The following is a 22,901-nucleotide window of genomic DNA, read 5'->3' on the forward strand; positions in this document are numbered from 1 at the left end:
AATGCTCAGTTTAAATTCATCTTATTATCACTCTTTTTATTAAGGTTTTTTGCAGAAGTCTCATTTTGAACACTGGTTTCCCAGAGTTGCTGTGAATACAACTGGATTGTATTTGCTTCTTGTTTCTGCTGAGATATGTATCTTTCTAACTGAAGTGATCTGCCAACATATTTTCTTACCACAGCAAGGGATACCAGAAATGGACATTGGCACCACACAGAAGGAAAACCATCCCTCAACCACAAACCCTTATCTAATTTGAAGTACATCCTTCACCACTGTCATTCACCTTACCATGACTCCCACCATACTATTTATCCATTTCTTGATTCTAGTCTCACACATTTCTCCATGTGTCTTCATGTCTGCCTCGAACTCTAACCTTTTGACAATATCTGATCTTACAAGTTTTTCATCTCCAAAATGGAACATCAGCATATTGTGAGCTACCTGAAAATAATCAGTTCTGTCAACAATGTAACCTTAAAGAATCCATTGACAAGAACCGTTGTATAACCCTGAAATCGGACATTTTTAGTAAATATAACTGAATTACCTATGTCTCACAAAGCAGTACTACAACATTTTAAATATTTCTCAACTTAAACAGAAATTTATATTACCACAATATAGGACAGCTTGGCATTTTACATTTTGGCACACAAGTACTTTGTCGAAAAGCAAACTGCCAGACACTTTTAATTCCAGCTTGAGTTTCAGTTTTTTCTCTACTGGTCCTCTTTGGAATGCAACCTCTGGTGCTTATCTGATAAAATGATCAATCACCAAGTGACACCCCAGGGATGTCTTCTTGTGATACCAGTAAAAACATTTGCCTTGAACAAAGATCCATAAGTCAATGACTGCCAACCTTGAAGGACAAAACTTTGCACCAATAGTCAACCAAAAGGGATTGGCTTACGTACACCTAAGAAACCAATAATAAGACGTCTACTCCGTCCTTTAAAAATCATTGCGCACACCAAATCTTTGATTTCCCAGTATGTTCACTGTTCTCAACTTGGCTGTAACTTGTGCTCTCAATAGAAGGGACCCCATTGCCTATGGTGTGGCTGTTGAAAGGTTGGAGTGATGCCTTTTAATCTGAGTGGCAATTTGGAGCTGGACTGGGAGAGTGGAAGATGTTTCTCTTTTGAGTTGGACAATTTGTCTACAAATTTATGCCTTGCTGAGGAACAGCAAGTGCATGAGCAAGAGGGAGACCATACATAAATGCCACACGTTTGTCTTCCTAAAGACAGGAGCTGATTACCAGCTTCCGAGCGGAAATAAACTTTGACAGCCAAAAGATGACACTGCATGAAAACTGCTGTACTGCCCACAACCAGAAGGTGTGACCATGGCAAAGAAGAAGAAGAGGTCTTCAACAAAATAAAGAAACGTTTGCTTAAGCTGACCCAAAAGGAGCAAAGCTTCTCCTGCACCAAACCATATTTATGAGGGGAGAACCCCAAAAATTCCTGGAATTGGTCATTTGCATAGAAATAGGGTGATATTTTTAACTATGCCTGTAGATACCATATGCCTAAAGACCTGTTAATCTGTCTGCCAAGTGGCATTGTGGTGAGTTAATTGAGATGCATATTTCTGACATTTATTCTGCAACTGTTCTGCAAGCCGAACATCAAGACAACCGATGATCTCGTTTTTCTGCATTAGTGAACGTTTTAATAAAAGGTTTGTTTCCCCATGAACATACTGTTAACAAGTGACATTACAAAAGCATCTGGAAAAAACATCCCAAGCTGTTGCATTTTGTACTGTGACAGCTCATGTGCACACATCTTGTTATGTGCCTTTTTCTAAAGAACAGAATAATTTCAACTAAGCTGTAGTAATTTTATGTTTTGTGTTTGTCTTTTATTGTTCTTCATCCATATTTCTTTCTTTCTATCTGTCTGTCTATTAAATTTATTTAAATTTAAATGTATTGATATATAAATAGATACTTGTAAATATCCATCTTCTGCTATCCTTATGTTATCAATAAATTGTATTATTTGGTTTATTGAAACAAGTGTGTCTGGGTTATTTGTTGAAAAATTGTCTGTCACCACTTCTGGACCACAGCAGAAAAAGTCAAAGTGATTTAATGTAGATTTTTGCCGATTTATGAACCTTGTTCAAAAATGTATTAGATATCTTTGTATTTCTGGTAGCCCAGCTGGATGGTGAAACCGAGATTCTTGGGTGGGTGGAAGCTGAAACCCTCACACACACTACGGTAATTTGTCATCCCTGGATAGGCGTCTTGCTAATTTTTTAAAATTAATTACATGCATTTTCAAAGGCAACACTGATAATTGATTGATGTTATCAATTCTTCTCACACCATATACATTTCCTGTAAAAACAGGAAAAGACAAAATATGTAAAAAAGGTGATCATTCAAAATCATTAGTCAAACACAAGAAAAAAAGTTTTAAACAGGTTTTGTTCAATTGTCGACTAATTTGTGTATGTCTATTTTATAATCACTAATTTTATATATCTGCAGGTCCCACAGTGGCCTCTGTGCTCTGATAATGGTGCCAACTTCAACTGTATGTTCTGACACATTTTTATTATAAAAAACATCAAAAAGCTATGACCATCTCTAGGAAATTGGCTAAAATCGAAATAACATGAATTGATAAGAATCAATAACATAAGAATGTGGTGCTAGAGCTCACCACTTTGAAAATACGTAAATATTCAGTAATTTTGCCTAATTTTGAAGAAAATTAAGTATTTCTTAATAACAGTGGAAGAATGGACATTTCTCTTCCTATAACACTTACATTAAAATGAAGATGGAGGGCTAATATAATTTGCAAAGTGTCATTTGACCTGTTTTATTATTTTTGATGGAATAACAAAGTAATTTAAAATTTATTGCTCCATATCTCAAACCTCACCTTTATGACTAGAAATGCTAAGGTAGCTTCCAACTTCCAATTACAGAATGAATGGATCTGGAACTATGTGGATGGATAGGAAATGGGCTGAGTATGGACTTTTGTCCTCTGTTGGACTGCTGTCCTATCACTGCTTTGATTCTATAGTATATTTGTCAATGTCAATTTATTTATATAGCACATTTAAACCAACATAGGAATGCTGTGGCCAAAGTGCTTTACAATATAAGAAGAAAAAAGGTACAATTAACATAAATAGAAATAAAATAAAAGAACATAAAATACTGTAAATAATAAATAGAAGTAAGATTACATAATCACAATGAGGAAACCATCAGTATTACTGAAGGTCGCGGAATGCAAATGAATAGAAATGAGTCTTTAATCTTGTTTTGAACAGTTCAATTGTAAACGAATCCTTTATATGATGAGGTAAAGAGTTCCACAGGTGAAGAGCAGCAGCTGTAAAAGCCCTGTCCCCCTTAGTTTTACACTTAGTACGAGGGACAACAAGAGACGACTGACCAGAAGATCTAAGCACTCTGGATGGCTGGTGTAAAGAACACATTTCAGATAAGTAGGCAGGAGCAAGCCTATGTAAAGATTTAAAAACTAGCAATAAGATTTTAAAATCAATTTGAAAACAGACAGGCAGCCAGTGTAAAGAAGCTAATATTGAAGAAACAGAATCAGACTTTCTTGCCCCAACCAGAAAGCAAGCGGCAGCATTCTGGACCAACTGTAACCTGCGTATCAGGGATTTGCTAATCCCAGAATACAGCAAGCTGCAGTAATCGAGGCGAGAAAAGATAAAAGCATGAGTAGCTTTCTCAAGATCCCTAGAAGATAAAAAAAGGCTTGATCTTACTTAAAAGATGAAGCTGGAAAAAGCAACTCTTGACTAAAGAATTAATCTGTTTCTCAAATGAGAGGTTACTGTCAAAAATAACACCAAGATTGCGGACTTGAGGTTTACAAAAGACAGGAAGTGCAGAGAAGTCCTAGACCAATTTGGGCTTTAGCTGATGGACCTACTATAAGCACCTCCATTTTATTTTGATTCAGATCAAGAAAATTATTAGCCATCCAGGATCTTAGTTCAAAAAGACAGTTGTGCAGTTGATTCATTGCAGAGCTGCAGACAGGAATATAAACCTGTGTATCATCAGCATAGCAGTGAAAAGAAATGTTAAATTTCCTAAAAATAGCTCCAATAGGGTGAAGGTATATAGAGAATAAAATAGGACCCAAAATGGATCCCTGAGGAACACCACATTTAAGAGGAGCAGTAGACAAAAAAGAGGAATTTAAAGTCACTGAAAAGTGCCTACCAATTAGATATGACCACTGAACCAGTTAAGAGCAGCCTCTTTTAAGCCTAACAAGCAATATCTCATATAGTGTCAAGGGCAGCGGACAGGTCAAGGAGGACAAGGACTGCAGCACCACCTGAATCAGTAATAATAGAGATGTCATTGAATACTTTCAGGAGGGCCGTCTCAACACCATAACGCCTAAAGCCAGATTGGTAGATCTCAGATAAATTATTGGAGTTAAGGTGATCAACCAATTGATTGTAAATAATTCTTTCTAATATTTTAGCCAGAAATGGCAATTGTGAAATTGGGCGAAAATTGGCTAAAACTCCAGGATTTAATTCTGCCTTTTTTAGACAGGGACGCGCTGCAGCATGTTTATAAAATGAGGGCACAAAACCCTCACTAATAGAACCATTGATAATGGCTAGTAAAGACGGACCCAGCACATCAAAGGCTTCCACTAAGAGGTGTGGTGGTACAATATCAAGAGGACTGAGAGTAGGTTTAAGGGTGTCAATGGTACTTTTTAACTGTGAAAGTGAGACAAGATCAAAAGATTCCAAGACAATGCCATGATTAACAGTAGGAAGTTCATAGCCAGATGGAACAATACCACAGCGAATTGTATCAATTTTACTAACAATGAATGAAAGAAACTGCTCACATGAAAGAACAATACTATTTAATCCCGTCACAGAATGAGAGTGAATGGCTGCATTAATTGAATTAAATAAGACCCTGGAATTTTTAGAATGACGGGATACTAAATCAGCGAAGAAATCATGTTTAGCTTTCTTAACTGCAACCTGGAAGTTGAATAGAGAAGTCCTAAAAATCTGTTTAGAAACAATCAGTTCATTGTTTGTTATATTTGCGAAGATAGATTAGAAGGCAGGTTCAGGAAATGGAGGTCCAGACAAACAAATATTTTTTTTTTTTTTAAATATGCTGTAACATGAAAACTGTATGAAATGTAAAGTTGTCGTAAAAGAATGATGTTCAGTGTAACAGTTCAGCAGCAAAGAAAGCTTAACGACAAGGTAATAGATGCAGCATAGGGTACAATTCAAAGCAAGCAGGCCATGTCAAGGGGTGAGTTGGACCCAGGCCAGGACTAGTGTCTCAGTGCTATAGGGGTTGTTGTTGAAGGACTCATTTGTGGAGTGGTGGTGGCAGGGTAAGTGACCATCCATATCATTTTCTTTAAAATTAATCTTTCAAAAGGCCCTTTAAGTGACACATTTACATTGTACCTCTTCTGCTTGTTTTTTCTTTTCACCTCTTCTGCTTGCTTTTTCTTTTCTCGTAGCCACTGTAATAATTTATTCTTATCTCTAGTTGTGTTCACCATTCTTTCAGTTTTTCTTGAAGCTAGTTTAGTTACAGCACATTAGCTAAAATGATAAAATACGTTTTAGCTTGCAACTGATGACATAGCTGGAGTAGGAAATTCTCGAAAGAAAGGTATGATGTTAGATGTAAATAATGCATCTTCTTTCCCACTAATTTTATTTAAGATTTTTGTGTATCACTTTATTTTAAAAAAATATATACGAATATGTAGGTATTTATATTTTTACTAGTTGTGTAAGCCTAGAAACTATTGACATCATCAGAAAAAAAATTGAAATGTAGAGATGTTAGGTAATTGAACGGAACTACTCTGGGCATCGCTCTCCTAGAAGGTTTCGTTTAGCTGATATGCTCGCATCGTTTGTGCATTAGTGGCTAAGCGACTGTCTTTCTTCTGAGGTTTTGTTTTGCCGACGTGCTCGCCTCGCTGGGGTATTAGCAAAGGGAACAAAAGTAAAAGGGATACCGTTTTGCCAATGTGCTAACCATGCTTCTGTAATAGCAGATAAGCGAGTGACTTTCTCTTCGGATGTTTCGTTTTGCCAATGTGCTCGCCTCGCTTCTATATTAGCAGCTAAGCAAGTGACTTTCTTTGGAGGTTTTGTTTTGCTGACGTGCTGGCCTCGCTTGCATATCTTCGGACGTGGAGCGTTACCCTGATTCCACCTCTCACTTCTGGGCTTGACAGACACACACACTTCCACACGTAGATGTTTTTATATAAGATGCCTGTATGAACAGGGGTATGAATTAACTGGCAGAGAGCCCTGTGTTGCCACCTTCTCTGCCTCCGAGACGGTTCAGCATACAAGATAAGGCAAGGGATATTAAGACTTATTAAAATAACCAAAGAATAACAAAGTTACAAGCCATTAATAGTCACTTTTTACATTCCCATATGAATTATGGGTGAAAGCAATGCACTGGCGCTTTCATAATTTAGATCAAAATTAGCAAGTTCCTTTTTACTAAGTACACTTTTCTTTTAAGTGCAAGTAACCCAACATTTGAAATTTGTTGAAAATAAAAAGGACTACAATTTCCGTTCATATTATTTGACGTCTCCAACCATCATTTTATGTTTAACACAGAGAAAGGTTTTGTCAGTTGCAACTGAAAAATGTGCCAAGTTAATTCTATTTAGAAGAAAAATATATGCAGTATTTGTTACCAGCTCTTTGAGAACTCACAGTTATTTTAAATCATTGGATAAGTCATCCAATCACTGTCAACTTAGAAATACCCTGTTCATTTTCATTCTTGTTCATGTAATATGTTTACTTCTGTTCAGTGAGCATTGATGTTCATTTTATTATTTAGAAGTCTAGACAATAGAGAATCAATGTGTTGCCAACTAGAGTCATCAGAGAATGGAGAAAGTCATGTGACACCAGGTTGGGTCAGGTTTTATTTATAGAAACTATTGATGCTATAATAAAAATCAAAAACCTATAAGGAGCAAAGGTGGCTTCTCTTCAGTAAAAATTGATTTTAGACAGATAAATACATAATTACAAATTGTTTTTGATTATTATGGAATGAAAGTGTCCTCTTTACAAATTCAGAATTAAATTGTAGCAGAAAGAGATGAAATATATGCTATCTGCTACTGAGACTCTTTATGGAGGACAAATGGAATCCAAAAAGCAATACATCGCCTCCCACTCTCACCGATTCTAGACATACTATTGTGTAATTGCATTGGAGTGCCCTGCAGCTCCTTGGAGGTTTCTTTTTTTCAATTTTGAAGATCCATGAGTGTGCGTACAGAGAAACAAACTTAACAAAATGGATGGCCTGGTGGAGTGGTGGCTCTGAGGCTAGGGTTTTGCACTGGCAATCAGAAAGTTGCCGGTTCGAATCCTGTAAATGCCAAAAGGGATTCTGCTCAGTTGGGCCCTTGAGCAAGGCCCTTAACCTGCAATTGCTGAGCACTTTGAGTATGAAGAAAAGCGGTATATAAATGCAAAGAGTTATTATTATTATTGTTTTGGTAGTACTGATGTTAAGACACTGGACTTTTTTTAATAAGAAGGCTGCTATTCAGTTCTTACCTTTGACTCACTATGTTAGCCTGAACAAGTGATTCTGTTTTACCAAATTAGTCTTTTTAGTTAAGATGATGTCTGCTATAGAAAGGTGCTTTATAAAATAAGGGTCGTTCATTTTGTTTGTTTAAATTCTATGTACTCACATACAAGACATTGTAATCTTGCATTTTTTTTGTTTTTTTTTTTTTACTACATATGCCTTATATTCATTTTTTTTCCCAGAATCAAGTCACCTGCATGTGCCAAATTGCAAATATGATGTTGAAGAAACTCAACACACATAAAAATAAAAAGACCCTATTCTTAGAATTTGAAATGAAAGGGTAAGATAATGTGGAATGTCATTCAGAGCTAAAAAAAAAAAAAGGCAGATGATCAATTTACAAAAGGACGAGTAATAATTGCTACTGTGGCCTGTAATTGTCTCAAAAGTGTTCCGTTTTTAGGTCTTTTGTAATTGTACCACTGGAGTACAAACAAGCACTGACTAAGCAAATGAGTTCTCTGGATTCATCAAAACAAATTGTATTATTCTTTTTTTTCTAGTGTGCTGCATTTTGGTCAGGATATAGTGAATCGAGTAGGTTCAAAAGATGGATGGAAGGAAGTTGTATGCCTTTTTTGGTGTGTTCACATGAAATGCTAAATGCCCCAGCTGCAATAGCCATATGTGTCTGTCTGTCCGCATGAAATGCCAGCCAATTTTAGACCAATTGTAATGAAAGTTTCAGATTTTTTTGTAATGAAAGAAATTTTCAGATAAATTTGTTAGGAGAGTGGAGTTACCACTTTGGAAAACTAGTAAATGGTGCTATATTATTAATAATAATAATAATAATAATCTTGTGTCAGACCTTGTCTTCTTTTCAAAAAAAAAAAAAAAAAAACAGTCAGAGATGATCTGGAAAATTGCCAAACTTGGGGACATTATTTTTTTCAGCTTAGGTTTAGATAACTGTCAAGAGCAAAATAGTCTCTTAATTTCTGGAACGAACCTGGCACAGCCCCCAGAATCATGGGCATGAAGTCAAATTCACAAGCATCTCTCAGTGATGGCTGAAGCAGACGTTGCTTATAAGCAATCATGCTGTTGTGTCTCCTTACTCCTGCAAAAATGTCGATTTTAATAGACTCCTCTCCTGAAGTCACCTTGATCTTTACAGAAGGACATTTTTTCTCCTGTTTTACTGTAATTAATAGATTTAAAGGAACAGACACAATTTTCCCAGGGCAGAGGTGTGTCTCTAGTGAAAAATACAGGAAATATTTATTTTTAAACTGTCACATCAAAGGGCAATTAGTTAGTTATCCTTCCTAATTAGCGTCCAGTTCAGAGGAAAGCTGAGCCCAAGGCCTACTTGAGACATTTTTCTCTCCTCTGTGACAGCTTTAGGTCATTTTCATCTCTTCTTTATGCAAAATTAGTATATCACAGATAAACTTTAAGGTCTATATTAGGTGGCTTACTTTAGCAGAATTTTCCTCATGTATCTTAAGGTTTTCTATGTGCTACTTTCTTCAGTGGTGTTATATTATTGTGTTTTTTCATCTCTAGACAGTTTTAATTACTTGTAGGACACTTGTGACTTTTTTCAGTTGATTCCAGAAACACATTCAAATCATCAGGGTTAAATGAACTCTTACATTCTTAAACTAACCCTTTAAAGTGCGTACAGTATATACAGTATGGTAAGTATTAATTTAACAGTGGTGATTTTGCTGTAGATGATATATTCACAGGATAATGATATTTTAATTTTTAATACATGATAACAGAGTGTCACAGATTTGCAGTGGATAGTACAGCTTCTTCACGGTGCCCAATTTGCATCTTCTCCTCATGCCTCTGTTGGGTTTTCTTTGGGAATTCTAATTTTTCACCCACATCTTCAAAGATTTACATGTTAGGTCATTTGATTTTTCTAAACTGGCTCTTTAGGTACTTTAGGTAAGGGTCTGTTTGTGAGTGAACCCTAGGCTGGCATTCCACTGAGGGTTACTTCTTGTCTTGGCTTAATGCTGCCAAAATAAACTCTGGGCCCCCATGGTCATGAACTGGACCAAGTGGTTTTAACTTGTGTTCTGTAAAAATATATTATTCTGTTCATTAAGAACATGCCATTTGGAGTCATCATGATAGTATGTAAACTATAAAGCCTAAATCAGTCGATATTATCACTTACTACTTACAGTATGATACCCTGTGGTAACTATGGTCTTCTGTCACCAGTGTTTTCTTTTGTCTCAAATGTATCCATAAAGCACTTACTGCAGATTGGTTTAGTTTTCCTTCCTCTACTCTAGACCTGTCCTTGAGATTCCACTCAGTATAACAATGAAATCAAAATAATCCATCCTTTTGACCATAACCCTCTTGAACTGTTTTTAGCCATTATCTCTCTCTTCCATGTTTTACTTTTGCTCATTCATCATGCTACTTCCATTATGCATTTTTCGCTGATCTTGATTTTTGGGTCTTGCTAAGGTAGCAGCTGATGTCTACCAATACAATATTTTTGCTTTGCAGTATTCTTTTAATTTTTAAGTTTGATGCTTTATTATTATCTAATTTCCACTGAAAATCAGCATGTAATATTATATTGTAAATGTGGCTATATAAAATAAAGACTGATTGTTTGCCTTGAGTGGGACTGGCACCCTGCCTAGAGATGTTTCTTACATTGTGACTGATTTTATCAATGGAGGCCATGATAGCCCATGGCTTTGAATTGAACTCTGAATTGGCTTAAGCAGAACATTTTCAGTAGTGATTGGAAAGCTTGTATCATCACCTGTAGTGAGCGCTAGTGGCATGCCTCCAGGGTTTGGGACCATTCTTGTTTTCATTTTATATGTTGCCTCTTCATCAGGTTATGTGTCAGCATAATATAAATTTGGATCTTTTTGATGATGGCAATTGCTGATATAAGTTAGTTAAACTTGTTTGTTATGTTGCGTGATCTCTTTGATAAAAAGATTTAAACAAATTTCCAAATTCTGATAAAACAGATTTTAATTTTCAAATCAGATCATGCCAAACAAATTCAGTATGTGCTTGGGATGATGGCTTCCTGTATTAAGCCATGGGCTCAAAATATAAGAAGAATTTTACTGCCATGTGAATGGAAGTTTGGGGGATAGGGTTAAAAATTTGCTATCGACTTAGGTTTAGATTCTAATTCTATGATTCTCAAAATCTTGAGATAAATTGATTTTAGCCTGGTGTCCATATGTGCGTTTGTGTGCAAGCCTGTTGTTTCTGGATCCAGTTTGGTCTAGGATTTATCTCCATGTCTTTCAAAAACTGTTTGACTTAACATCCAACAATAACTGCCATAGAACTTGTTTAATTCAAATGCAATTTTTTTAGCTGCTTCGTTTACTCGTAGGACCAGGCCTATTTATTTTTCAAAGTTTTGAGTAGTTTTTGAGATACATAATTTATTTAAATATACATGTACGCACACATAGAAGTGCACACACACTCAAAAAATGTATAAATGAAGGTAGTTGACAGTCAGTTCGCTCTACCAGAGCACATACTGGATGATGAAGAGTAAGAAATGAACACACAAACACGCAGAGCATGATAGATTTGTAAAGGTCAACATGGACAGAGGCAATAAACCATCCTGGTACCAGTCCGTGCTGCTTGTTTACTGCAGTTGACCCAATGTGTTTACTTTCACATTAAATACAATACAGTTTATTTTTGTATAGCCCAAAATCACACAGGAAGTGCCGCAATGGGCTTTAACAGGCCCTGCCCCTTGACAGCCCCCCAGCCTGGACTCTCTGAGAAGACAAGGAAAACTCCCAAAAAACCTTGTAGGGAAAATGGAAGAAACCTTGGGAAAGGCAGTTCAAAGAGAGACCCCTTTCCAGGTAGGTTGGGCGTGCAGTGGGTGTCAAAAGAAGGGGGTCAATACAATACAATACACAGAACAGAACAAATCCTTAATACAGCATAATAATAAACATTTTAGAAGTATGGAGTAGAATTTAACAGTAGATGATATCACATAATAAAATTTGGATATTTTTAGAGTCCTGGAGACCTCATCCATCAAGCTGCCTCCCCCATTTGGCCATTCCACGGCTGAAACAGTGCTGGGACCCCTGAAAGGACCCCTCTTTCCCATGATTCCTGTGATCCTCCATCAGGGATGATTTTACCATAGGCAGGCAAAACAACTTGGCAGGTGGGCCGTGGCCACATTTGAGTACCGAGAACAGAAACAGAATAGGTGAGGGTTAGTATTCAATTATAGCTATCATGTTACTTATGTTTTAGTGCTAATGACTAACAACAGAGATGCAGTATGTACAGTTAATCAGCAGCTCTAGTCAGGATATGCTAAACTGAAATAGTGAGTCTTCAGCCGGGATTTAAAAGCTGAGACCGAAGGGGCATCTCTTATAGTAGCAGGCAGACCATTCCACAGTTTAGGGGCCCTGTAACTAAAAGCTCGACCTCCCACTGTTATTTTATTAATCCTTGGAATCATAAGCAGACCGGCATCTTGAGATCTTAATGTGTGCTCAGGTTTGTAAGTCATGATAAGTTCAGACAAGTAAGCTGGACCTTGGCCATTTAATGCTTTATATGTTAAAAGGAGGATTTTGAAATCTGCCCTAAACTTAACCGGGAGCCAGTGTAAGGATTTAAGAACTGGAGTTATGTGTTCATATTTTCTTGTTCTTGTAATAATTCTTGCAGCCGCATTTTGGATTAACTGGAGGCTGTATAGAGAACAGTTTGAACAGCCAGTGAACAATGCATTGCAGTAGTCAGTCCTACTAGAGATAAATGCATGAATTAATTTCTCAGAATCCTGTTTATTTAGAAAGCGCCTTAATTTCCTAACATTTTTAAGAAGGAAGAAACATGTTTGGGACAACTTTGTAATATGCGCTTTAATGACATGCTAGAGTCAAAGATAACTCCTAGATTTCTGGCTGATTCAGTAAAATTAATTGGGATTCCAACTGAGTTAAATGATGACAAAATATTGTTGTGATCAGCATCATTCCCTCCAACAATTAACATCTCTGTTTTATCTGTATTTAAAGACAAGTAGTTCTTATTCATCCACTCCTTTAATTCACTAACACAACTAATTAAAGACAACATCTGAGAAACTTCATTTGATTTAAATGAAAGGTATAACTGGGTGTCATCTGCTTACGAGTGAAAATTAACATTATGTTTCCTAATGAGAGATCCCAGTGGAAGCATGTAAAGTGAAAACAGTAAAGGTCCCAGTACTGAACTTTTATATTGAACTTCTATGTATAATGATGGGAGTACTGTCAGCTCCAACTTCCTGTGTAGGTAGAAGGCTGAAATTTGGCAGGCTCATTCCTTACAGCTTACTTACAAAAGTTAAGCAGATTTCATTTCGAAATTCTACGCATAACGGTCAACAACGTCCGCCATGTTGAACTTTCTTATTCATGGCCCCATCTTCATGAAATTCGGTAGGCGGCTTCCCTGCGCTAACCGAAACCAATGTACGTTATTTCGGTGGTATGACGCCACTGTCAGATGCCATATTGAACTTTCCAACGTCACTAATCCTCCAACTTCCCGTGTAGGTAGAAGGCTGAAATTTGGTATTTATTTCGGTGGTATGATGCCACTGTCGGCCTCCATATTGAACTTTTCAACGGTCTTTGTTACTTATGGGCCCATCTTCAAGAAATTTGGTATGCGGGTTCCCAACACTAACTGAATCCTACTTACGTACATATATACGTCCATAGCCTGCAGCTCGGTCACTGTGTGAGGCGGATCCAACGCCTCCCACATTGTTGGCTGCCTGCCTATATAAGGCCGTCCATCACTCCAGTCTCTACATTTCTTTCCTTGCTTCGCCACGGGATTCATGTCTCCCTGCTGATAACTACAGCCTTTTTTATTTAATCCACGACTTCTCCGCTGTTTTATTGTTCATTTATTACGATTATAGTTATTGTGTAGGTATTTTAGACTTACTTTACATTGTTCAGGTACCCATTTCCTTTATCATTCCAACCGCACCCCCATTAACACGTCTATCGAGGTGATCACCCTCGATCAAAGAACTGTCACTTACCGAGTGGTTTCCATGCCCAGAGATGGCACCTACCTTTTCCATTCTCTTTGTTACATATTGCATGGCCATATCAGGCTCACTCTTGATATCCGGAGGAACATTGTGTCTTACGTATTGAATGACTGGGACAGGTTCAAGGTGTGGACTGATGACGGTACAGGAGATAAGTATTCTACACAGGAGCACTAGAAGAGTGAAATGCTTAAGCCCTTCACCTATGCATCTGCATGTGAGTTGATCGCTGCCGGTGAATTGTTCGGTTGTCGCTTTCAAGTGTACCAAAATAGCCAAATATTTTACACCTTTCGACAACCGCCAATGCCTCTTAAACATCTTAGATTGACAGGTGACGATTTCAGTAGTGGACACTTTGATTTTTATGAATGTTTAAACTCTCAAAAGCTGGATGTAAAGTTATCGATGAAACCGGTTGTATACTTACAACGCTTGACAGATGCCGAATGTCTCTTCAACACAAGTCCTACAAATACTGTCGTAATAGAAACAAACCATGAAACTCATTGTACTGTAATGCAGAGATCTGGGATCTTATATTTTTAATTTTCTCATTGAAGAAGTTCATAAAGTCTGTACTGCTAATATCTGTTGGTATTTTGCACTGTTGATCTGAATTGCCATTTGTTAATTTAGCCACTGTTCTAAACAGTACCCGAGGATTTTTATTATTGCTATCTATTAATGTAGAATAGTATTCTGAGCGAGCTTTAAAGAGGGCTTTTTTATATTTATTAACACTCTCTGTCCATGCAATTTGAAAGACATGTAGCTTTGTTGTTCTCCATCTGCGCTCCAGTTTTCGACACTCTAATTTAAGAGCTTGAGTGTTTTCATTAAACCAGGGAGAGTTTCTATGTGCTTTGATCACTTTTGTTTTAAGGGGAGCCACTGTGTCCAGAGCATCTCTCAAGGTCACATTATAATGTGATGTTAGCTGATCTAAATTGTTTTCCACGTTTACATTTGATGTTAACTGATCTAAATGGTTTTCCACAATTACACTCGACTTACTCAAGGTATCTATAAATTTTGAAGCAGAATTACAATCTAGATGTCGCACTGTCTTTGTTTTAATCTGTGAGTGCATTGGCATGGGCAGAACTAAATCAAACGTAATTAAGTAGTGATCGGAAATAACTACATTTAATGGAGTAATATTTAAATTTTGAATTTCAACTTTGTAAGTTATAATTAAATCTAATGTGTAGTTATGATTATGAGTTGGACCTTTGACAATCTGACAAAATCCTACTGAATTTAACAAATAAGTAAAACATTTGCTAAAAGTGTCAGTTTCCACATCAATGTGTACATTAAAATCCCCCATCAATACTACGTGATCATAATTTATAGCCAAATCAGATAGAAGGTTGCTAAATTCAGTCATGAACAATGAATATGGCCCTGGTGGTCTGTAGACTAGCACTATAATTGTGTTGGAATCTGTTTTAATATTTAAAATGAATGCCTCAAAGGATGTAAAGTTGCCTAAATTTTTAGAGTGATTTGCATTTTGTTACAATGAATTATTCCAAGGCCTCCTCCTCACCAGAATCTCTAGACTTATGAAGGAACGAGTATCCATCTGGTGACGCCTCAGCTAGGGGAACAGTGTCATATTTACTAAGCCAGGTTTCAGTGAGAAGACACAGATCAGATTTTGTACTTAATGTAATATCATTTACCAAAACAGCTTTAGTGCCAAGAGAGCGAATGTTCAATAAGCAGCATTTAAAACTGCATGGTTCTTTCTGAACTGTTGATATATTTTTGTTTTAATTTGAAGTAAATTTCTATTACAGATGCCCCTGGTGGAGGTTCTGGTTTTATCCCTTGGTCTAATTATACGGCTTATTTTTTGGTTATCAATTAATTTAAGGTTTGTATCAAGACTAAATTTACTAGATGCCCCACAACAGGGATTATGGGTAACAGCTTCAGGAAAATAACAGGTGGGATAAACAACAGCCTGTGATTTAAGATCACATGACTGCGGCCTGGATGGTGCTCTAATCAGTCAACCAGGTAGTTTTGCTGCCATATTTTGGGATAATACATAAGATCCCCTCCAGTTAGGATGAAGACCATCTCTTCTGAAAAATCCAGGAGTCTCATGTATAACGCCATGTGTAGAATTCGCACTATAACATGGCGTAAGCACAAAAGCCGAAATGTGCTTACGCACAGAAAAATCCAAATGCAGGAATTTGTGCGTACTCCAACTTTCACGTTCTTCCGCTACATAAATCCTGGTCAGTGTGAAAAGTAACGCTCGTGCACTCACTTCATGTAATGCCCCAACTCCTCCCAAAATTACGCCTCTTTGAATATGCAAATCTATATAAATCGCTCTTAAGCTCAGCCTTCTGTGAAAAGACAATGGGAAAAGCATGGGGGAAAATATAAGAATATCAGCGAATACCAAAAAATACTATTTGTTTAATTAAACCGTGGTATAATCAACAAAAGGAAGTTAATCGAGTGACATAGTGTGTTGGAAAAACTTGAAAGCTCACGTTCACAAAGTCGCACAGTGCCGTAAATAAAGAAATCACATATCAAAGTCGCCGTGAAAAGGCGAGTTGTAGCCCACTGTCTGAGTGTCATATGAAAGCTTATTAGGGTACAGAGAATAAAAAGGCACACAGTGGGGAAAAAGCATGAAATGTCAACTTCAATCTCGAAATTTCCACTTTAATTACGTAGTTTATTTTGTCATTAAAGTAGAACATCATAAACTTCATCTTAAAATCGTTTAATTAACCAGTTTCTCATATCACATCGTAATTAAAGTATAGCACGTTAAATGTTTTGTTTTGTATGTGCTCTTCTATGTGCTCTATGTGTGTGAATCACTACTTGCTTCTTAAACCGGCTCTCTTCCTCCGACAGGACACAGAATCCATTACATTCATGTTATTACAGCTCTCTGAATAACTAAAATACTGAGATGTATATGTAATATCATTTTCTTGATGATAGGAGTTAAAACACGTTATTAAACATGGGTTTCACGCGACCTTCGATGAAATTATTCACTGCAGCAGTACTCAGGGGCAGCTCTAGGCTTGTGGCGGCCCTGGGCAGAGAAAGAATCGGTGGCCCCTTCACCTGCCAAAGTCAATATGGTATCTTATGCACAGTGGATGGCCACATCCATTGTGGACACTACATAGCCGCCTTGCGCTCATGACGCAAGCTTTTAACTTTTGTCAAAATTTGCCGCAGTGTTTTTAGCTTGTCGTTATTTTCTCTTTCTGTTTTATATTCAATATATATTGGCGTGGGCGCCCCTGCAGTTCTTGCTTTTCTTTCTCCAAGTAACTGATCGCCACACAATCAGCTCTGTAATAGACGTTAAGCCATCTGTAAGCTTAGAGCGCCGATTCTTCAAAACGTTTAAGGAACATTGAAATATCTTTGTAGTACATGTTTAATTATTTTATCCTTCACGTCAGTCCCAGTGAAGAATATAGATTATTTAAATGAAGTTAAAAGTTTTATCTGTATAATATAATAAATATATTTTGCTGCATTTCATCTTAAAAATGATACTGTCATCATATGTAAATACGCGCTTTATAAAGTGGCACAGATTGTGTAATATTATAACTGTAGTGCAAGTTTACAGTGAGGTAATTGTACTTATAAGTACAAACAGTTCTACAAGGAGCAATGATTGAGTGTGTTTAAAGTTCTTGGGCTGAAACTGTTTCTGAACCGCGAGGTCCGTACAGGAAAGGCTTTGAAACATTTTGCGATGGCTGAATACCGATAATTCTCTCTCCGATCAGCTGCTGCTGTAATTCACACTCAGATACAGTGATATAAATGCTCTGAGTGGTGCAGTGAGAGTAATATGGAAAAAGATGATCCGCTGTGTCAACTCCTAATGGGAGCGGCTGAAAGAAGAAAAAGAAGGTGCAGTGAGAGTAATAATGCTAAAGCAGTTATAGTATTTGGAATACTATGGCTATTCCCTGGACCATTATATTGTTACAAGTTAATTACAATCAGATGCATTACACTAATAAACAATATGCGGTTAGTTTCAGTGTATTTATAAAGCCGCGTCAGGAAAATAAGGAGTAACCACACGGGAACTCCTATTCCTGTGCTTTGACGCTGGGTGCCACCAGTCTGCAAAACCGAGCGGAGAACTTGCGTACGACAAGGTATGAGGTACCGTGGAAAAGTGCGTGGCTTTATGCCAAGTGTAGGTTTTATACATCGCGATTTGAACGTGGAAAAGTTCTTACACAACATTTCTGTGCATACGCCCCATTTATACATAAGGCCCCAGGCCTTTCCCAAAAGCTATGCTTTTATTTGCACACCAGGTTTCTAGTATAGTATTTAAGTTATTCACTTAAATAATCATTCAATTTCCTGTTCATTTTACTCTACATTTTTTGTACACATAATACATATAAGTTAATGTTCCTGATTGTATATTACTGTATAGTAATAGCAATTGTATTGTATTATAAGAATCCTCCATTGATTAATTTCCTGCAGTTTCACTAAAATGAAATTTCCGTGGAAGTATTATATGGACCATTCTATGGACTGAAGTTTGGGTGGTTTGATTGTCATATTTGAAAAACTGGTGAATTCTTTTTTTTACATTTAGCAGTACAGCATAGTGAAAGTTAGATCTATTTTACCTATTGGTAACAAATTAAAAAATCATAAATGCAACCTTTTAATCTTGCTAGGATTATTGTAATGTTTTAATTTCTTGTTTAAATCTTTGAACATTGAATTAACTTCAGTGGCGTAGCTAAGGGTGCGCAGAGGGGGCGGTCTGCCTCGGGAGGCACAGTTTTGGGGGCTGCATTTTTGGCCAAAAGGCTAAGTACAATTCGTGTGTAAGTGGCATTGTTTGGAAAAATATCACTAATGAATGAAAAAAGTAAAATTCTCTGATTTTTATCCACAAATGCTTCAGAAATAATTTTCAGACTATGACAGCATCAGACACATCAGTTGAAATGTTTGAGGCAATAACAATTCAGAATTTTGTTTCATTATCAATCCGAATGTGTTCTTGCTCTGCGCAGAAAACATCCCTTCCTATCACTTATACACTACACTGGTTTTGGTTTCCGCAGTGTAATTATATTAAACTAATAATTAGAACACGGCTTATCAGTGCGTCTCTACTATATTCTTGTCTAGTTGATGCTTATACATAATTATATGTGAAAAATTATTACTGTTTCTCTATATATGAATACATCTATGCAAAAGTTATCTTAATTTTTCTCTATACATCATTTTAATTTTCTATTTAAATAGGTTAACATATTCACATATGTTGGAGAGCAGCAAATTGAAGCACTGCCCCGCCCTGAGCGGCACGAACTCTAGCTACACCACTGATTGACTTCTGTTGATACCATTATGGCATGCAGAGTGCTGAGGATTATTGTTAGCAAAAGGTCTCAGATATAAACAGAATGCCAGGAATCATGGTCAAACAGGAAAAGCAAGGATCAAAATACCAGGAAGAAAAGTTAAACTGAACAACCAGAACCAAAGGAAAAAACAAAAGTCAAAGAGTAAAGAGTTCTACAGTGTTCAAGAGTGCAATATTTTTTTTTCTGTGATTATTATCCAGTTGTCTACAGGGCACAGATAGCAATTCACATCCAGGTAGGTGAGCTGAGGGATTTCTGACATGGAGCCGGCATTGCAAGCACATCCCTGACACCTCACATGGTGTGAAAAACACATGCTGAGGTGTGCAAGCTTCTACAGTTTGTGCTTCTCAAACATCCTTGTGATGGAAACCCAGTAGCTGCTGTTATTCTTCCTAATCATTTTTCTACATTTTCTTACCTGAATAGATATTTTTCTCATACTCTTAATTTTATTATATCAGGTAAGAAATATCAACATGATTTATTTAGTTTGTTAAAATCTGGGTCTCATTTATTTTACATTTTCTTGTTTATTTAAGTCATGTTCTGTGTGCTGATCATTACTCAAGTGGAAATTATACTGAAGTAGTCACATATTAGTCATTGTCAATTAAACTATTTTGTATTTTTTTTGATTATCACTTTTTTGGTATCATTTTTGAAGAAAACACCTTAGAAAGTGACATTACATTACATTCTCAAACCTGCTTAGTCCAATTCAAGGTCACCAGAGGTATATGGCAGCACTGTGCACAAGGCAGAAAACAGCGCTGGACATGGTGTCAGTCCATCACAGGGCCACTCACACACACAGGGGACAATTTGAAATCATTAGCTAACCAACCTGTCCATACATGGGTATACATGGGAAGGATGTGCAGAATATACACAGGCAAAAGAAAAAAAGATAAAAGGGAAGAGTTTTTGAATGTTTAAAATGATTTTCTCTGATAAATAAATTGCCCAGTGCATCATTTTTCTTACTGTAGGATAATAACAGAAAAGGATAACTGATTATAGAAAGGGTTAAATGAAAATGAAAAGCAGCAACGAGTCACTGAGTACGAAATTGGCTAGATCGAAAACTTGCAGCCAGAGTACTCCCCCAGGACAGATCTTGAGAACCACTGATGCAGAAAGTGCTAAAACTGTGCATTGTTAGTAAAGGAATTCAGGCTATGAAATGTAAATGTATATTCAGTTCATTAACTGTTATAATACTTAAAAGTACCTGTATTCATGCTTATGTAGGAACTGTTAGCAATGTGCTTTTTTGTATGCAATGTTAGTCTATATTTGGTAATATATCTTGAAAGTACACCACAAAATTACCTTCCACAGTGTAGTGTAGCTGCAGCATTTCTTTAAGTCATGGCAATAACTTTTGTACCTCTTTCTACAAACGTAACACCCTAAATATGTAGCTATGCATCCATTATGAGCATAACTTTTCTGTGGTAAAAATTCTGGAGGTTGTGTGTCATATCAGGCTTCAGACAAGAATCAACCCTGGATGGGACTGGATGGAACTGAAACAAACAACCAAGAGTCATGGGTTCAGTTCCTATGTCCAGGCACTTCCTGTGTCGACATTCTGTGTTTTGTCCATTTCTGCATGGGATTTTCTACCACATCCAAAAATTTGCTTGTTAGATTAAATGGCAACTCTAAATTTATCCTTATTTAAGGGGCAGTCTATGTGTGTGATTGTGCAGTGGAACCAACTAGCATTTTGTTGCGGGGTTTGTATTGTAAGTGAAAGAAACATTTTGAGGTAATTTATTTATACTACATGAATCACATTACCAGAGAGTGGCAACATGTTGTATATTAATTAGCACATGAAAGAAAGAATTTCACTGTACTCTGTACACATAACAACAACATTTATTTATATAGCACATTTTCATATAAATGATGTCGCTCAAAGTACTTTACAGGATGAAAAAAAAATATAAAAATAAAATTAGGCAATACTAATTAACATAGAATAAAAGTAAGGTCCGATGGCCAGGGAGAACAGAAAAAAAAAAAAACAAAACTCCATATGGCTGGAGAAAAAAAAAAATCTGCAGGGGTTCTGAGGCCACGAAACCACCAAGCCCCCACTCTGCATCCTACCAAACATAAATGATCTCAATCAGTCCTCATGGTTTTCAGGCTTCAAATGGAAGAACTTGATGATGATGGTCATGTGGACCTCTGGCCTTTAATCCATCAATGTAGGGACAGCACAGTGCACAGATCGCCACCACATAAAACCGGATAAAGTACAGCAGAGAAAGCAGGGGTTAGTACTGATTTCGAAGTAACCATGACTGATAATGATAATTAAATGCATGTACAGAATATTAGCATTAAACTAAAATGAAGCTATGAGAAAGCCATGTTAAAATAATGAGTTTTTAGCAGTTTTTTTAAATGCTCCACCGTATTGTAAATGACAATAATGACCCAATAAACCTGTAAACCCAGTTGTACCAGGAAATCTGTAATGGAAAAAGCAGTTTCCTACAATAAATAAATGAATAAAAATTATCTTGTTTATATATGTAGAAACTAGTGGATCAAATCTGGCCACTAGGTGGAAAAAACAACCCAACTTGGTGCCAGTCCCAAGCCCAGATAAATAGAAAGGGTTAGTGTCAGGAAATCTTAATGATAAATTTAATCCAATCGTAGGCAACACACAAGTGCCTCACCTGACCCCGAGGGAAGTAAGCGAGGGCTACTGGGTCAAGTATGGGCCTGGCCAAAGAAATTCATCAAGAAGAAGCAGAAGACAATGACGGGGAGGAAAGAAAAGAAAAGGGGAAATTAAATGTAAGAACGGGGATGCTTAATGTTGGTATAATGACTGGGAAAGGAAGAAAGTTGGCATATTTGATGGGAAGGAGGAAAGTGAGAGTGTTGTGTGTACAAGAAAGTAGGGCAAATAGGGCAAGAGAATTAGGAGGAGGCTTTGTACAGTGTAGCAAATAAGCAAGGGAGAAATGATGAAGGCATAGTGCTATCTAAAGAACTGAAAGAAAACCTTTTCAATGTGAACAGGAGTGATAGGGTGATGACTGTCAAGCTGGACCTTGGTGAAACTGTAGTTAATCTCATTTTTGCATATGCTCTTTAAGTGGCCTTGTGAAGATGCGGGTTCTGCTCCATGCTCCCATCCACTGTTAGGGAGCCCTTGAACCCAACACCGTCAATAGATATAACCGAGTTGAGCTAGACAGTGAGGCAATAACATTTGAGCAAGGAGATGATGTAAAAAGGTGCAAAGTGTTCAATTAAATAAGTGCAGTATCCAAAGTTAAATCTTCAAAAAGAGTCGTTAAATAAATAATCCAATAAAACAAAACGTGGAGGTAAAACAATAGAAAAACAATCCTTTAAAACCAGAGGTTAAAACGTTCATCAGGAAGCATTCTTAAAAAAAACACAAAGCCGGGTGTCTTCTTTTAACTGGTGACTCCCCTGCTTCTCCCTGTCCAGGATTCGCAACAGGGGAGCCACTCTACCTGCAGCTGACCATCTTTCCACTACTGATCTGGTGGCGTCCCGATCCCTGGCTTCAGTTCTGCTCCCTCCAGACCGAGACTTGGCTTCCCTGATGACCAGAACACTCACGCTAGGGAGTCTTCCGCCTGTGCCTCCTGACTCCCCTCCCACAGCCTTCTCGGCCTAATGCGGCCAGCCATCTTTCTTCCCGTCGCTTCTGCTC

The 22,901-nt window shown here is 37.1% G+C and overlaps 1 protein-coding gene across 3 annotated transcripts in view; it reads left to right on the forward strand.

Annotated features, from left to right (window-relative positions):
* The window catches only part of zgc:171482 (zinc finger protein), a 605,896-nt gene that overhangs the window by 544,345 nt on the left and 38,650 nt on the right, over positions 1 to 22,901 (forward strand). For 2 of the 3 annotated variants that reach the window (XR_005636136.1, XM_039774216.1), the window contains one exon: positions 45 to 1,906. The exons of the other annotated variant lie outside the window; for it this stretch is intronic. Coding sequence is in view for 1 of the 2 variants with exons in the window: in XM_039774216.1 (XP_039630150.1) it covers positions 45 to 69 (25 nt within the window). In the remaining variant the exon portion in view is untranslated. Of the gene's footprint in view, positions 1 to 44; positions 1,907 to 22,901 lie in introns of those variants that run through there. 3 annotated transcript variants of the gene reach the window in all.

The sequence above is a fragment of the Polypterus senegalus genome, chromosome 1, assembly GCF_016835505.1.
Source record: "Polypterus senegalus isolate Bchr_013 chromosome 1, ASM1683550v1, whole genome shotgun sequence".
Taxonomy (NCBI): domain Eukaryota; kingdom Metazoa; phylum Chordata; class Cladistia; order Polypteriformes; family Polypteridae; genus Polypterus; species Polypterus senegalus.